Genomic DNA, 19,198 nt, shown 5'->3' with positions numbered 1-19,198 from the left:
CAGGGGGCCAAAGAGCCGCATGTGGCTCGCGAGCAGCAGTTTGCCGAACAATACCCTAAACTATATAAGTTGAATGTCCATAAACCTGGGTTAACCATTATTAATAGTGATGATTAACAATAATACAGGGATTTTTAAACCTCTTCCATTCATATTTAAAACCACAAATTAGAATGACTTCTAATTTATGCATAAAGAACTTTTGATATGTGTAATTATAATAGGAACAAACGTATTCATTTGTTATGCACTGATTAAAACTTAATCAGTGTAATAAAGGGCTCTGCAGAAATGCAAGCTCCTAAAGTACCAATACATGTCTAAACATGGAAAAGTAAAAGAATTAAAATGGATATTCTTTTCTTGAAAGGCAGATTTAAATGATACATTTTTATCATTGAGCCACTCACATAATGGGCATCCAATAAATATTTGTTTCTGTATGTAGATCTTGCATTTCTATGATTTTATTGAAGCTTCACTTTCAGTATTGTTACCAATACTTAAATATACTTTTATTTTCGCAAGAGTTTCACATAACTTCACATTCAGTTTTACTTGATAAAAAATATATGTATTTTCCTTTAATAGTATCAAAATGAAATAGAAATTAACTCATCATTAGCAGCAAAATAAACAAGCAAACAAAACTAAAATAGGAAGACAACCAATAAAAAGGGGTGCTCTGGTTTTGATTACAAATAAGTAAAAAGCAAGTTTTACATTGCCTTTCTTTAGACCATTTGTATAGCTGCTATTTTTGTAATATTTTACAAATGGCATGAATAAAGTATGTCTGCTGTGGCTTCTCTCAGAAGAAATGATGACCTATATAAAGTTTTCTCTCATAATAAGTTAAGAGCCAGTTGTCCCGTTTGAGAATACTTATTCATCATTTTTATGGTTGATAGTTTTATCTTTGGGAACCCCTGTAATCAAGATCTCCTTTCATGTAGTTTTGTTTGGGATTATGGTTAAACAGTTTCTGCCCAGTCTCTCCTCGGGGAAGAGGCCACTGCTGTCATGTGGAATGGCAGTGATCCCTGCAAGCTGCAGTGGGGACCCGTAAACTCTGTTGTGACTTCTTAAAAAATGAGAAAGTATGACCTTTCTGATAGCAGGACCTGAAACAAAGATGTTTTTACACCCTCATCCATCACACACACACACACACACACACACACACGCACACACGCACACACGCGCACACGCGCACACACGCGCACACGCACACACACCCTGCCCTGTTTTCATTTCCAGGATTTCATTTTAGGTTTTTTGTCATGTTTTATTTCTGCAAAGTTTCCACTATTCTTGGTGATGAACTCTGGATAGAAATTGGGAAGCACCTCAACCACATTCATCAATTTTTCAATTGTGACCTTTCTATGTGGCGTCCTCAAGTGTTCTTTCAGTTCCAACATATAATTTCATTACTTACTTTCCAGGAGGATAGTACAGATTGTTACCAGGGCTCATTCCAAGGAAGCTAATCAATTTAAAATTTTTTAAAGTTTTTAAATTATACCTAGAGCCTGCAAAGCTTTGGTATTGTTGCTTATTTTTGAGTTTGGCTGAAGAAATGAATTTTAAGTTATGGGATGTAGTTTGAAACTTGTGAGATCAGGTGCTTCTAAGATCAGATACTTTGTATCCTCACAAGATTTAAGGATTGTTCTGGAAAAATCTCCAAATATTGTTCTTGTGTATATAAACTTTTTTAAAATTTTTAGTAGGTTTTAATATTTTAGTTGGTAACCTTTTAAAGTACAGTTTATTTTTCATTAAGAATTAGTTTGAGTCTTTTAATTAAGTTCATAAAATAGAAACTGTAAGCATGAAGAGGATCTTTTATGTAGAAAAAAAGGACAATTTGAGATATGAGATGTGTGATTTGTGGTTTCATCACTAAGTGATGCTTAGTTGCAAAGTCCTGTACAACTCAGTGCAAGTTAACTCTTCCCATGGACAGTTGTCAACAGAATTACAAAGTGTTCCAGTGTCTGTGGTAATCTACCTTTCCAAATTAAAAATTCACAAGTTCATGCTTATACATTAAAGAATAAGGCCTCGATGATCACGATTAACTCATTATTTTATTAGAAACATATTTTGGAAGAAATGTATTGTCATTTGATCAAATCATCACTCAGAAATGTGCTTTAATCCCACATTGCTAAATCTCAACTGGTTTCTTTTCAACCTAAAACATATTTGATTCATAGAGTGGCATAATTAATGCTTAAAGCAATGTTTATGTGATGTAAGAACAATATTTTAAATTCGAAGCCAGTAATCTTATGTCTAAGTGCCTTTCTTACCCTTTCAAAACAGGACTTGTAACATCTCCTTGTTCTGTCTCCGGCTTAGATCGAGGCACCGTGCAGAAGGTGGTGGTCCTCCCGACTAACAGCTCTGCCAGCAGCGAGCTCATCCTGGAGGAGTTGGAAGTGTTTAAGGTTGGAGCATCTCTTCCGTTAGTCTCTGAACATGCATGGTGAACACAATTCTTTCATCTAACAGACACTTCGGAGGGAAATAACATCTTATGAAAGATCAAATAAAGAATGTAATAAATTGTGAGGGCAGGAACACCAGATAACATGAGAAATATAGAACAAACATTTTTCTGAAGTATTTTGATGCATTTCAAGCTATCTCAACATAAAAGGATTAGTGTTCCTCGGCTATCATCACAACTTGAAGAATTTTGTTCATCATTATTTTTAAAAATGAGTTCCGTGGTCAAGGTCTAGAAGGTTTGCCTTGGAAGGGCTTTTCTCATTTGCTTCACAAACCACTGAAACCCAAATGCTTTCACATTATTGGTTGTTAGATAAACTTTCTCATATTTTTTAGCCAGGAATTTCAAGATAAACTGCTTTGTTGTCTCCTTTTTTATTGTTTTCAATTTAAATGTCACCCTAATTAAGTAAAACAAATGTTGTCTCTTTATCCCTCAAAATTTTATGTTCTCTCTGAACTTGAGATCTCACTGTATTATTCTTTCTGTTCTTGAATTTGGCTTTTAAACAAAGAAAGACAACAACAACAAAGGCACACAGAGAGAAGTTGAGTCCTGCAAGATCTTACCTGGTCAGGGCAGAGTGCCGATTCTTTATGCACCTGTGAGCCTGGAGGGCAGATCTGTGGTGCCCTGCACATCCTTCGCCCCTTAAGGCATAGGTCATCATAGTTCAGTGGTCCCTTTTATCTGCTTTGAAAAGATGGGTAAAAGCACAGACAGAGGATCTGTTAGGATCAAAATGAAACTTGGACGTGGAATCAATTCTACTGCATTCTACACTATTGTCAACTAAAACAACTAAGAAACATTGGCCCACGGACACCAAAAGACCGGAGTCAGCGTATAACTAAGTAAAAGTAGCATGCCAGAACTCAGGGCAGCCTACTGTTAGTCCAGTGAGTCGCTTTGCTTAGTTTAGTAGACTCAGAATGTATTGACTTATTAATATACATTACCACAGTCACCAAAAATATTGAATTTATAAGCACATACGTGATCGAGACAGCCTGCTGTTAGATGATGCTAGTACATTTTCAATGTGAAGGAATATTTTTAATCAAATCAAATATAAAATGTGAGGAACTCCAGGAAATTGTTCGGTGTTATTAAGTTGACAATGTTTAATGCTAGCTCTCTTTGTCATAAGCTTTTTGAGATTAGTGCATTAAAATCGTGCTCATTAAATATTCACCACATGCTTTCAAGTGCCTTTTCTATGCTTGCTTTGGAAAGAAATTGTTTCACTAGATTAACCAGAATCACATTATATATAAAATACAATTTTTTTTTCATTCAATTCAGTAGGGACAACTTGGCTAGCCAAAATAATGTAAAGTTCCTTATTCTGAACTTCTCCTGAAGATAGCAAAAATGCCATATTGTAGCACTTCATTTGGAATTCTGAAATACCTTTTTTTAGGCAATCAGGAAATGTTAATTAAGTGAGCTTGACACAAACTCAAACATGTATGTTATGGCAAGGTCTTAAAGAAACGTGAGTTCTTCTGATCGTGTGCTAACTACTTATGGTCTGTTAGATGAGTACGGCCGGTGTTATCATCACAAAGAATAAACTCTCGGTGGAAAAATAGAGTCAGTCAAAATGCATGCGTGTGCCAGTGACTGATGTGGCTGAATTGAGAGATACAGTTACCAAATACAGTTACTGTCTTTGACGTGGTGTTTGGGTCACATTTTCTGAGGTGAGGTAAAAATAATTGGGTGTGTATGCTATACTGTGATAGGCACATCAGGAAATAATGCATTCAAATGGAAAAATGCCTTAGTTAAGGGTCCCACAGATACACTGCAGGAAACTCAATGTAACTTTTAAAAACTAGGCACTTTGTTTCATATACTGTGCAGAACCACGATCTCTTATTTTAATCCTCTGTTCAAAATAATTTCTGAAAATATGTCCAGCGTCCCTAAACTTAACTTGAATTGGAGGTGCAACTTTGAGATGTTGCCTAGTTGGATATAAATTACAATACTTTCTTTTGTATGTGTGTGTATTTCTCTCTTTTTTTAATTTAAATTCTTCATTGTTTAAAGTCTTACATAAGTCTCCTTTTTCCCCCATTGACCTCTCCCCTACTATCCCCACCCCCCAGCACATGCTCTTACCCTCCCCCCCATCTGTGTCCATTGGTTCTGCTTATATGCATGCATACAAGTCCTTTGGTTGATCTCTTACCCCCTCCCCTTCCCCTGCCTCCTCTCTGAAGTTGGATGGTCTGTTCAGTGCTACCTTGTCTCTGAATCTATTTTTGTTCATCAGTTTATGCTGATCATTATATCCCACATATGAGTGAGATCATGTGATATTTATCTTTCTTGACTGACTTATTTCACTTAGCATAATGCTCTCCAGGTCCATCTATGCTGTTACAAAGGTTAAAACTCCTTCTTTTTTACAGCAGCATAGTATTCCATTGTGTAGATGTACCACAGTTTTTTAACCCACTCATCTGCTAATGGGCTCTTGGGCTGTTTCTAAATCTTAGCTATTATAAATTGTGCTTCTATGAACAAAGGGGTACATATATTCTTTCTGATTGGTGTTTCTGGTTTCTTGGGATATATTCCCAGAAGTGGGATTACTGGGTCAAATGGAAGTTCCATTTTTAAATTTTTGAGGGAACTCCATACTGTTTTCCACAGTGGCTGTACCAGTCTGCAATCCCACCAGCAGTGCATGAGGGTTCCTTTTTCTCTTCAACCTCACCAGCATTTGTCGTTTGTTGATTTGTTGATGATAGCCATCCTGACAGGTGTGAGATGGTACCTCATTGTTGTTTTGATTTGCATCTCTTGGATGGTTAGTGACCTTGAGCATGTTTTCGTATGTCTCTCAGCCTGCTGTATGTCCTCTTTCGAAAAGTGTCTATTTAGATCCTTTGCCCATTTTTTTGATTGGATTGTTCATCTTCCTTTCGTTAAGTTGTGTAAGTTCCCTGTAAATTTTGGAGATTAAACCCTATTGAAGATAACATTGGCAAATATGTTCTCCCATGCAGTGGGCTTTCTTGTTGTTTTGTTGATGTTTTCTTTTGCTCTGCAGAAGCCTTTTATTTTGATGTGGTCCCATTTGTTTATTTTCTTCTTAGTTTCTATTGCCCTAGAAGCTGTATCGGTAAAGATATTGCTACGACATATATCTACTATTTTGCTGCCTATGGAGTCTTCTAAGATTTTTATGGTTTCCCTGTATGTGTGTGTATTTCTAAGCAATGAACCAAACTTGTTACAATAGTGTTTAGAGATATTGCCATTTTATCTTTCAAATGTTAGAACATACAGCTTCAGAAAGTGAAATCATTGTGGGCACAGTTGATTTTGAAAGGTTGCTCCCACTTGAGTTAATCAAGTAAAATTTCAGACTTTCATTAGGTTATCACATCTAATTTTTAATCTTTAAAAGTAACTAATAATATTTAAGAAGTAAATTTATAAATAGAGTGGCTTTCAAAAAGGATTACTATTTTAGAAAATTCTTAGATTCTTTAACTGGTTCACATTTATTAAAAAGAGAATCCTTGCCCTGATGTGGCTCAGTTAGTTGGAGCACTGAATACCGAGAGGCAGGGGTTGAATGCCCATTCACGGCACATGCCCGTATTTCAGGTTTGATCCCTGGTTGGGGCACATGCAGGAGGCAACGAATTGGTGTATTTTTCTCTCTATCTCTCCTTCTCTCTCTTAAAATAGCTATTTTTTTTTATAAAGAGGATCCCTGACAACATTACTTTGCAGCAAAAAGAATTAATAAGTATGGTTCAAGCTAATACTTCTTTCTAAAACGACTTTTGTCAGGTGAACAATTGTGTCTTATGCAGAGTGCTGTGTGTGGAATAAGATGGGGTACCACTCCACAGCCCCCCACCCAGGTACCCAGTTCAATCCTGAGTTACTCATTGGATTCATTATTCCAAGATACACTTTTTTCAGTTCTCTCAAATTGTCATTTTTTTTCTAATGACTATATTGATATATGTGTTATAATTGCAACTTTTGTTTTAGTTTAGGCATATATTTGTTTAACAAATCCATCCTTACCCCCAGAAGAAATATATTATAGACAAGTATTGCTAGACTTTGAAAGTATATATATATATATATATATATATATATATATATATATATATATATATATATACACATTTAGAGAGAAATAATGATTTCTTGAATTTCAATAGAAAAGAGAAATTATTTTGAATGCAAAATCATTTTTAATGATTGTTTGAACAACTAACAATATTTTTCTTTTTTCAGAATCACGTTCCTATAACAACAATGAAAATTTCATCTAAAAAGGTAAAATCAACCCCATTTTTATTTTCTTTGCATGTAAAAAATTTTACTACTATGAAAAAGTGTATTTATAATTTCTGAAAAGTCTATTTTAATATGAGCATAATAATTAATACTATATACAGAATACCACAATACCACAAAATCACTTTCAATTTTGATGTAGAATTCACTAGCTAGTAGTGGAGACAAAAATAGGTTTATTTTTGTACAAAAGTCCATCAGAGCAAAACACACGTATGTACAGCATGATAGCCCAACATTTTGTATATCCTATATGCTCAAATATTACTGTGTGTTAAGCCAACCAAAATAAAAAATAAAATTAAAAAACACCTTTCTGAAGAAAGAATTTAGCATAATGTTGGGCCACTATAATATCACATTCTCAGGAGCTCAGATTGAGTAATTAATCCTCTTTTGAGTTCCTGATTCTGTCACATGTTTAAAATATGAAATGCATTTTTAAGCTTGTTTTTAAGAAAAGGCTATTTTTTAGGATTATACATGTCACTAAAAAAAATCTGAATGTTTCCAATCTAAGCCATAACCAGGTTCAGGATTTGGTGAAGAAGTGTTCGACTATGATTACCAGCAATGTTTAACCTTCTCCTTTGTGCCTGCACATGCAAATATACAAGGATCACAGAAAAGAAAAGTGCCGTTCCAATCTCTACATGTCCATCCCTAATGGTACCCCAAAGCGAACACTGTAAGGGCCAGAGCAGTATAATAAAAAGTGGAGTGGGCTTAAGAGCAGGAATGGCATACGTTTGAATCTTAACCTGACCATAAATTACAAATGAATCATCTAACTTCACTGAGCTAAGTTTCTGCCTCTACAAGGTAATGCGTTTCTCACAAATTAATTTATATCAATTGCCCAAAATAAAGTGGTTCTTTGGTAACTGCTGTTTGTAGGAGCCTAAGACTCATTTTCCTTGGAATAGAGAATAAAGGTTTTATGTGTTAGCACAACAGATGACATAACTTTGGTGTTCTTCACCATATTTGGTCTGATGCAGATGAACAAGTAATCCACAGTCAGTCTCGTCCTAGTTTTCACTTGACTAAATTTATGAAGAAAAATAAATAGGGTAAAACAAAACTAAAGATCTCATCTGTAATAATGTTTGTATGGTGCATAACAAACATTTTCCCAAGTAACAAGAAGCCTTTTATCATTTCTCCCAGTGTCCTAGAGAGCTGATTCCTAGTCAGAATTGTCTTTGAAGTCAGCCGCAGGAAAACCCTTTGTTTACTGTAGTTTAATGGAAAGCGAAAGTATTAGAGCAAAATTCAAAATGAACATGAAGCCATTTGTATGGCATGGTAGTTGTTCATTATACAGTTACAGGTTTCAACTTTTAATTCAACTTGTGAACTTGTAGTTCACAGTCCATTCCATAAAACTGCAATATACAACACACACATACACACAGAAAAAAACTGAGTATTAAATGCTTTCAACACCTTAAAATGTAGATAATTACAAATGTTTCATTAAATTAATTAGATAGAGGGCAAGGTAATTATTTGATTTTGGGAGGACTTCATTTGCCCAACTGCATACTGTGTTGTTACAGTGTGAAAGAACTACAAATCACCAAGATAACATTATAGATATATATACACATGTTTATATATCATGAATTTTTTTTAAATATGTTTTTATTGATTTGAAAGAGGGAGGAAGAGAGAGAGATAGAAATATCAATGCATCAACATCAATTGGCTGCCTCCTGCATGACCCCTGATGGGGACTGAGCCCAAAACCTGGGTATGTGCCCTGACTGGGAATAGAACTCTGACCTCCTGGCGCATGGGTAGATGCTCAACCAACTGAACCACACGGGCCAGGCTAAATATCATGAATTAGCACCTTCCCTAGTGCTCAAACTATTTTATTGTCATTTTTTTGGACTTTTATTCTCTAAGTTATTCTTGCATTCTATGCAGCAGAAAATAGTTGAATTACTTTAAAAAAAAAAGAATTTCTAAAATGAAACTATCTGTATCCTTTTCTCAAATAAACCAGTTTCCTCAAAAAATTTTAATGAAGCTGATGCATTCACTGTGTTATTTATTAATGTACTAAGTAAGCACCACTTTAAATATTGTTAGAGAAATGATTATTATCAAAACATGCAGTTGTTTTCTTATGGTTTGAAGGTCTCAACTTGGGGTCAATATTTTTCAGCCCAATTTTTGAAAAAAAGATAGATCTGAATAAAAAATTATTTTACATTAGATATAGAGTGAGGTGTGATTCAAATGATTTATCAGAATTGAAAAATTAGGAATTGATAATATACTCTACTACTACTATTATTTAACATTCATTGAGCTCATAGGCGTCAGAAAATATGCTAAAAATTTTATGTGGAGTTAGCTGTTACATTCATTTCTTACAAAAACTCTATAGGGTACATGCTCTGTTATCCCAGTTTTAGCAAAGAGGAAGCTGAGGTTCCGAAAAGTTACACAGCAAAATTTTGGTTGAGCCAGGGTTTGAATCCCAGAAGTATGCCCCCAGAGCCTGCTGGACAATGATGTCCCCACTGATTTAATTCTAAGTAGCATATACATATATGTACATTATATAAATATGTGTAGATGAATGGGTATGTGCACATGTGTGTGAATGTGTATGTGCATGTATCCAAGATCCAGCTTAGAGATGCTATGCTAGCTTTGAATCAGATATCAGTCCTTCGTAAAATATTTAGCGTCAATTAGAAACTTACCCCATCAACTCCCGAGAACCACTTTGTGCTAGGGGACAGGAATTAGAGCAGTACCATAAAAACTCCTGGCACCCTACAAAAGAAGGATAGAATCTTTATTTATGACTTAGGGTGCTGAATAGCTCTGGATACACAGAAAGTTTAAGACATGTCTACTTATAAATACTTAGATTCTTCTAAATAATTTTGAAAGTCGCCTAATGAGAAATATGTCACTTTCAAAGGCATGTGAAAAATGTGTTTTTTTAATTTTATGTACTACTATCTAGTTTTTCTTCTAAACTTAAAAATGTCTTGTGTTTTAGACTTCATTTTTTCAAATTTACAACGTGATGGGTTGCCAGACTTGAAGAATAAGAAAGCTGCCTTGTACTTTGCAAAAAGACAGCATTCAAAGAAAAAAGCAAACACCATAATTTAAATCTGTAATATATTAGCTCAAATCTGAGAGGACAATGAATCCCAATGTCTAAAACACATTACCGTTCTACATGGTACTCTGAGCTTTTTCCTTTAAACAGGAAAGTGGTAATGTTATAGGCATATTAACGTAAAAAAATTCTATTTATTTTGGCTTTATATCCTTCTGGACTTTGCTTCTCGTTTTTAGTCTAGTTGCAAAATGAATCCAGGGGTCTGTGGGCATATATTATAATGTGTTCCTGCTGACAGTCCCCTTTTAACTTCCGCATCTGAAATAAATCATCATTGTTCTTCTCATAGCAACAGTTGTATGTGAGTTCCAACGAAGGGGTTTCCCAAGTGTCCCTGCATCGCTGCCACATCTACGGCACAGCCTGCGCCGACTGCTGCCTGGCCAGGGACCCTTACTGCGCCTGGGATGGCCATTCCTGCTCTCGGTTCTACCCAACCGGGAAGCGGTGAGTATGAAGCACTCAGCTGAAAATCAAAATTGATGTCACCAGACAGCGGTAGTATGCTTTCAAACCGGCACTAAAAGCACTGTGAATAGTCTTTGAATGAAGAAAATGTTAGCGCTTTATAACTTGAGGTTCTCAGGAATATGTTAACTAGAATACCATACTTGGGACATTTTTTCCCCCTCCTCTTAAGGCACCTCTGCCACACAATTCCCCATCTGTGATACAACAAATATCTCGATCAGGATTTATCTTTATTTTAGTTTATTTTTTACATTAGCTAATTTTTAATCTTCTTTTCATGTTATATGCTTGTGTATATTATTAAATCCCACCTTTCTAGGGTTTCCCTGTGCCACTTAATTCTCCTGTAATCGAATGCTTGTGCTAGTTCCCTGGCCAGTGTGGCTCAGTTGGTCATCCTCACCAAAGGGTTGCCAGTTCAATTCCAGGGTGAGGGCACATGCCTGGGTTGTGGCTCCAGCCCACGTAGTGGGTGTGCAGGAGGCAGCTGAAGGATGTGTCACTCTTTTTTTTTTTTTTTAAATATATTTTATTGATTTTTTACAGAGAGGAAGGGAGAGAGATAGAGAGTTAGAAACATCGATGAGAGAGAAACATCGATCAGCTGCCTCCTGCACATCCCCCACTGGGGATATGCCCGCAACCCAGGTACATGCCCTTGACCGGAATCGAACCTGGGACCCCTCAGTCCGCAGGCCGACGCTCTATCCACTGAGCCAAACCGGTTTCGGCGGATGTGTCACTCTTGAATTGACATTTCTCTTTCTCTACCTCTCCGTTCTTCTCTCTAAAAATCAATATAAATATATGTTTTAAGTACTTGTGCTAATTTAAGCAAAAGGAACGTTGCTCCAAGATGGGTATCCTGAGTTGCTTTTTTGAAAACTTGAGCATTCTTTACTCTTTAGAATCTGGTTAGATAAGAGAACAAGGCAGTCTGAGGCAGTGTCTTTTATCTAAGCAAAGACTTAGGCAGGAAACTCTGAACCAACTTGCACCCATTTAGAAGGGACCACCAGGACTGAAATTGACTGTAGAACAAATAATATGCAGAATTTAGAACCAGCCAATGTCACGGATATTTCCAGTCATACCTTGATGTGGGTCATGATGGATGACAGGACCCATACCTATAAAAATTAGTGTCAGCAGGAGAGAGCAAATAGGACCAGCCATGACCAAGGATCTTTTAAGTAAATCATTGGATGTTGTTTTATAGATACTTTATGGCACGTCATAGATACAGGCCTTTAAGGATATTGGCAGTTTAAACAATCCTTGCACTTGTGCATATCAAGATGATTCTGAAGCTTTTATCTATTAATTCAACAAGTTTGTATCACCGGACACTTATTTGACATGCAGTGTTCTAGAGCTAGGTATATCACTCTAAAAACTACAACTCAACAGCAAAAATCCCTGCCTTGTGGGATAATAAATTCTAAAGGGGGAAGACAGATAATAAATAAGAAAACCCTCTAGTATATATAAAAAAATGGGAAGGTGTATGAATTATAAAATGGTAAAGAAGAGAGATAAGGGGTGTGGGAAGCAGGGGGCTGCAATGTTAAATGGGTGGATAGGGAGGACTTACCAAGGATGAGATATTTGAACAAGGACTTGAATGTGAAGAAGAATGGAACCATGGCATTATTTGGAAGAATAACATTTCAAAGAGGAGGCTCAGATATTCTTAAAGCTGAATTGAAATAGAAATCTATAGAGAGATTATTAATATGTGAGTGATAATTTGACTTTTGTTTAATAAGACCTGGTTGGTTTTGTCTGGGATTGCAGACCTGGAGTAGAAGGAGGATGAGGGGAGAGGAGAGAGAAGTTGCAAAAAGGCTACTCTAATAATCCAGGTGAAATATAATGGTGACTTGCACAGGGATGATAGAGGTGGAGGTGGCAAAAGTGGTTTGATTCTGGACAGAGCTCATAGAATCTGCTAATGTAGTACATGTGGATGTTAAAGAAACAGAGGCCTCAAAGATGAACCAAGTTCTCAGAACTGAGCATTGGAAATATGTAGATGGAATTTAATGAGAAAGAGCAGACTGTCGAAGGAGTAAGTTTGTAGGGAGAAACTTGATAAGTGAATGGTGCCTATAAGATATTCAAGTAGAGATGTTGAGTAGGAAGTTAGAAATATGAATCTGGAGTAGAGAGGGGTGGCCTGGGCTAGATAATTTGGAAGTCTTTTGTATTTAAGTTCATGAGCTATAAAGAGAACTCCCATTCTTTAAACCAGGATTTTCAGTATCTGTGTTCCAAAACCTATGTGACTCCATGTCATTTTAGGATGTAATGAGGAGCTCTGTGGCTTCCTTAGATTTCTACATAGAATTTATGGACTCATTACGCTGAGATCTTCCCTCTGCACGGGGCTGCAGGTCTGAATCTGAGCAAAAGTATGAGGCAAGCAAATTCCAAATGAAATCTCAAATTAAAAGTGATTTTTGTGGACACTCTCTGTATTTACAACCATATCTGTTTTTGACTCCTAATTATGATAGCAGTGATGTTTCAAAATTATTTCCATAACTGTCTGTAAGGTCATTTTTTCCCGTAGTAAATCATTCCAAAGGTTGGCATCTGTAAAACCTGGAACACTATCTTCAGCCTATTAAACAGATTTGGTGCTGAAGGAAACTGAAGCCCTTACTTCCTAAGGAAGACAGTGATGTGGGGACCACAAAGGGCACCTTACAGCCATAGACGCTCGGCAGCCTCTTCTATGACATGAAAGAATTGGGGATTAGCTCCCTCCCTGTAACGCTCTCAGACCTTGGCTTTGACCAACAAGCATACTTATTTAACAAACAAGAAATAGTTCTCAAGTAAAATCCTAGGCTACGTGTGGACTGCCATTGCCTATTTGAGGTATCTCATTCAGGTTTGGGCTGAAATATGAGTTGACTCATTTGTTCTCACACTCTCCCACTTATTATAACCCAGTTACTCTTTCTAAGATGTATATGGAAACATAGATTCCACATCATCGTCCTAATGTCACAAATCATGGCCTAAACATGTTCTTGCAATAAACAAAGAACTGAAACAAGCTTACAGTTCTTTAAAGTTAATATGGTGCCTGGTATTAAACCATGGATCACAGGTCTGCTGTCAGAGCTAATACATGCATTTAGTGAAGTGACAATATATGAAATCAATATACAAAAATCTGTTGCATTCCTATACACTAATAACAAACTATCAGAAAGAGAAATTAAGAAAGTAATTCCTTATGATTGCATCAAAGGACTAAAATACTGTATTTCACATTTGAAAGTTGCTAAGAGAGTGTATCTTAAAGCCGTGATCACAAGAAAAAAACACTTTTGTAACTGTATATGGTGACACATGTTAACTAACCTTATCCTGGCAACCATTTTGTAACATATACATATATGAAAAAGTATGTTATGTATACCTGAAACTTATATGTCAATTATACCTCAATAAAACAATACAAACAGGAAAAATGTATCATGGTTTAAAATTAGTAGCCATTTAAAGAATATCTTGGTGATCTCTAGCAATGTCCTAATTCTCTCACAAAAAGCCAAAAATGCAGTATATATGGTATTTCTTGGCCTACTTATACTCATCTTTGGCTCACATACTGGAAATTTCATTAAAAATATCTTTACTATTTAAATTATCCAAAGTATTTCCAAACTTCATGAAAGCAAAGCATGTTTGCTGAATAGATTAACTATTTCCTAAATTCCCATAGGTAGTATTTTATTCTTTAGGGATTAAATAGTAATGACAAAGATGCTCATTGGAGAATTTTCCACATTCATTGTCTTTCTTTTTCTTTTTTTTTTTTTTATCCTTACCCAAGGATGTGACTTTTATTGATTTTGAGAGAAAGGAAGGGACAGAGGAAAAAAACATCTATGTGAGAGAGAAACATGGGAATGAAATAAAAACATGTCCTTTGTATAGAAAAGAGAAATAGAGTTATATTTGGAAATCAGTGAAGTCTATACTTTGACAGAAAGCTGTTATATATCATTGGTTCAATAGTTTCTCTTTCTTAAAGAAGTTAGCAAATAGTAAACAATGTAAGCATTTTTTTCTCTTCACCCACAAGTATCTTAAATATTTGGGCATTAGTATCAAATATTGCAATTTAGACTCAAATGGTATTTGTTTTGGATTCAGATATGTAGTTAGAAATTTTATTTTAAGACAGGATAATCAGTTCACTCTTCAAGTAAATATCTGTTTTCTATACAAGAAGAAAATGATTTCATTGTTTAGCCAAAGAAATAGACTGTAATGGAGAAAACATTAGCAACTTGAGACAAATCCCAAATCCTACATGCAATATAATATCATTCTGCCTATCAACATTATGAATGCCTTATAGGAAATCTACACATACAAAAGGCTCAAATGACAGCCTTGCTGATATCATCATTTAAATCAAGCCATAATAATGGTTTTTTGTAATTTAATGTCTGAAAGCGATGTGTTACTGTAAATTTAGATTGTCCAGCTTGAGGGCTCATGTACATGAGTAAACCATAACATGGTGCTGATCACAGAAAAATAAATTTAACCATTGTGAGTGATACTGCTTTGTCTTCATGGCTAAAAATGACCAGTTCAGCCGTAAGAGCTCTCATGTGGTGCTCATATAATTATACACTCATAAGCTGGCTGATAGTAAATAATACTGTGACTTAAATATATAGCAAATGTAATGCAGTCAAAACCTGATAGAGGAACTATTCTAGAGAACAGCAATAACTATATTTTCTGAGACTTAAATATATAGCAAATGTAATGCAGTCAAAACCTGATAGAGGAACTATTCTAGAGAACAGCAATAACTATATTTTCTGAGACAAGAGTGACTTCCACTAGTTTGTGTTTGTACAGAACTATATAACTGAATAAAGATCATGTGACATTTTTGGAAAAAGCATACTTAAATAACACAAAATTTTGTACCTATATTTCTATATATAGATGTGTATAACCCATTGAGTACATCAACTATTAACAATTTGCTATACCCTTAAAAATGGCATTTTTCATTATCATTAACTTTGAGATTGGTTTGCTTTGTAAATGTGATCATCCCTGTGTGATTTTTAATATTTCTGTTCTTACTAAATATTTTATCTTTAAGGATAAAAATATTAAGATAGATTTAATAATTAACCCATTTAGGTGATATGCTCATTCATATTTACTTCTCAGCATCAGTAGTAAGTAGCCATTTTATACCTGTGCTCCCAATATTTAAAGAGAATTTCCTTCCCTGTCTCTTATAGCAATGTACAGATCCATGAGTCATTTATAAGAAAACTAGGGGCCCGATGCACGAAATTCATGCACGGCGGGGAGCAGGGTAGTCCCCCTCAGCCCTGCCTGCACCCTCTCCAATCCGGATTGCCCCAAACTGCCCCCCCTCTGCTGGCCTGTTTGCCCCTGACTGCTCTCCATGCTGGCCTGGTTGCCCCCAACTGCCCCCCTCTGCTGGCCTGGTCGCCCCCAACTGCCCCCTCTGCCAGCCTGGTCGCCCCATGCAGCCTGCTGCTCGGTCATTTGGTCACCCCTCACTAACCCCCCTGCCGGCCTGGACACCCACAGCCTGTTTGGTCATCCGTTCGGTTGTTTCCAATATGACAGCCCTTGGCTCTTTATATATATAGATGTCAGTTACTCTGTTTTGATTTGTTGTACTATGTAATAAAATCAAAACTAATATATGCAGCTGATACTATGACTCAGAAAATTAAATAATCAGTTTGCAAGTAATTTAAAACTTTTATTTAAATAATGACCAATTTACAAGGGATGTAACTACATTGTTGAAATACTTAAGCTGGTGATACATAACAACTGAATGTAATGAGTGAACCTTAGGTAGATCCTGAATAAACTTAAAACACTCCTGGCTGTTTAACCTCAAAGCAGTCAGTAGGATGAAGGAAGTTATATCAAGTTATGTGACTATCTCAACTTTTGTTTGTTCTTCTCTTGTTGACTCTGAGTCTGAATTTCCCAAAGGACAAATTTCTAAGGAGGACTGGATTGCAGAAGAGTGGGGACAACATTCACTCAAAGATCTTACATATTTGATCGATTCCATACTCAGTAGTGAGGCATTATATCCATTTTGGGAAATCTCTATAATTTTCAACTTGTAAACTTTTTAAGAACTATCTGCATTTTATATGTGTGTGATTTGAGTGGTGTTATTAATGTTTTTGTAAATATTTACTAATTTAGTTTAATTCCAACAACTTTGTACTTTAATAAAACATTCTAAACATTGCAAAAATCTATATGATATATTTTGGGGACAGCTAGAGAAATTTTGATATAAAATGTGTAGTATATGATATTATTGGATAAGTATTAATATCTTTACTGTGATAATATATTTAGGAAAATCACTTGTTCTTAGAAGATAAATGCTAGAGCATTTAAGCGTGAAACCACATCTGCAACTTATTTTCTAAAGATTTTCATGTATGTACATTCACAGTACATACGTGACATATACTTTCATATGAGAGAAAAATAAATAAATATGACAAAATACAATTCATGAATCTAGGTATACCACTATTCATTGTACTCATATACCAAATTTTCTGTGGACTTGAAATTTTCAAAATAAGAAATTAAAGGGAAACGCTTATTCTAGTAAATGAACAAGTTGCTTAGCTTTATATTAAATATCCATATTCTATCTCTGTATTATTTATTTTGGAAAAGTTTTAGTATATCCAAAAACTGTTAGAAAGTATTGATTTTTTAAAGAAAATTATGCTTAATTAAAAAAATTGTAAGAAGATGATAGTGACTGTATACTTTGGGAGTGATCTTTTTTTTAATATATTTTATTGATTTTTTTACAGAGAGGAAGGGAGAGGGATAGAGAGTTAGAAACATCGATGAGAGAGAAACATCGATCAGCTGCCTCCTGCACACTCCCCACTGGGGATGTACCCGCAACCAAGGTACATGCCCTTGACCAGAAACGAACCTGGGACCCTTGAGTCCGCAGGCCAACGCTCTATCCACTGAGCCACACCGGTTAGGGCTGGGAGTGATCATTTTAGGAAACTTTGGATGAATGTGTGTCTTCTAAAAATTTCTATTAATTTGGAATCTAACATTTACTGAGGAAATGTACCTAAGAGGAAGTTCACAGCCATTATATCACAAGTGGTAGATGGGGAGAGACTGAATTAATTTTGATTTTAAAAGCAAGGTCAAGTACCCACCTTATAATTGAAGCAGTGAACAAGAAATATCAGATAATCAGACCTCTTTATGAAAACTTAGGCAATCACAATATTTTGAAATTAAAAATGCTGTCCTTTAATTCTAAGTCCTGTATATATTTCTGCACGTACAGGAGGAGCCGAAGACAAGATGTGAGGCATGGCAACCCACTGACCCAATGCAGAGGATTCAATCTCAAAGGTAGTAACAGTGAGCAATGGTCAGACTTGATAAAGAGTAGCAAGGCTCCATACCACATTTCACTTAGGGAAACCTAAAATTCTTGGTATTTAGATATGGTAATTGAAAATTAAATGCTATTTATATGTATAACAAGAATTGTGAAAAACAGAAGTCTGGGAATTTTCAGTATTTGTCATTCTGTAATTGGCTTATTTCACTTAGCATAATGTCTTCCTCGGGGTTCATTCAGGGTTCTACCACGTGTCAGAAGTTCTTTACTGTTTAAGGCGGGAAAATATCCCATTATGTGTATATATCAACTTTTTTACCCATTCATTCATCACTGGACACTTGGTTGCTTCCACACGTTGGTTCCTGTGAATAATCCTGCTCTGAATATTGGTGTACTACAGTGGCTTGATTTTACAATTGGTAACCATTCCTTATACTTTTGACAATCCTGTCTTGTCCTTACAGTTAATCTACCCCCTTACCTCCCATTCTGACATGAAGCGATCATGTTATTACACTTTTCCCACTAATCCCCTCTCCCCTCATCAACCCAACCAACAGAAGTATCTCCAGACAGAACTCGCCCTGGCTCACCAAGGAGCTGCAAATGTGCCTTTGTGAACATTTAACACTGAGACTCCCACTGTAATCTTTTTGAATCCGGAGTTACCTTTCCACTATTTACTGAGTGTTTCATAAACTTTGTGTCCATTCTCCTTAATGGTCGTAGTAGTCATAATGGTGGGAGTATTGGAATAGAGGTAATGAACAAACATGGATGTTGATTTTGTGTCAGAAACTGAGCTAAATGTTTGGGGGGGGTTATGGATTATCTCACTTAATGCTCAAGAAACTCTGCTCAAGTAGGGTCTGTTTCTATTCCCACATTATAAATGAGTATTCTGTCTGTCTAAGCCACCCCATGATTATACTAAAAGCTTTTCCTAATTTAAGAATTTCAGTAAAGAACCTCCATGAAATTATTATACTCTGTGTTTTAGAGCCAAGTAAACTGAGACACAGAGAGATCAAGTAATTTGTCTAAGGTTATAGAGCCGGTAGCAGTGGAGTCAGGATTTTCTCTCAGGTACCTCTGATTCAAAACCTGTGTTCTCAACCACTCCATCCCACTGTGGCCTCACCTTGCTCTCTACCTTTCCTGCTCTTTCTGAATTTTATTGATACTACATTGAATATGGGATGGATCTGGCTTTAATACTGCCTGGCATTTACTAACTCCTTAGCTA

The 19,198-nt window shown here is 35.8% G+C and overlaps 1 protein-coding gene across 6 annotated transcripts in view; it reads left to right on the top strand.

Annotated features, from left to right (window-relative positions):
- The window catches only part of SEMA3C (semaphorin 3C), a 171,970-nt gene that overhangs the window by 140,902 nt on the left and 11,870 nt on the right, over positions 1–19,198 (top strand). For all 6 annotated transcript variants that reach the window (XM_059712155.1, XM_059712151.1, XM_059712149.1 and 3 more), the window contains 4 exons: positions 2,371–2,459; positions 6,803–6,844; positions 10,312–10,469; positions 17,890–17,957. In XM_059712155.1, the coding sequence (XP_059568138.1) occupies positions 2,371–2,459; positions 6,803–6,844; positions 10,312–10,469; positions 17,890–17,957 (357 nt within the window). The remainder of the gene's footprint in view (positions 1–2,370; positions 2,460–6,802; positions 6,845–10,311; positions 10,470–17,889; positions 17,958–19,198) is intronic.

This window comes from Myotis daubentonii, chromosome 10 (genome assembly GCF_963259705.1).
Source record: "Myotis daubentonii chromosome 10, mMyoDau2.1, whole genome shotgun sequence".
In the NCBI taxonomy this organism is placed as follows: domain Eukaryota; kingdom Metazoa; phylum Chordata; class Mammalia; order Chiroptera; family Vespertilionidae; genus Myotis; species Myotis daubentonii.
The sequence above is the reverse complement of the archived record's forward strand: the minus strand, read 5'-3'. Positions and strand labels throughout refer to the sequence as shown.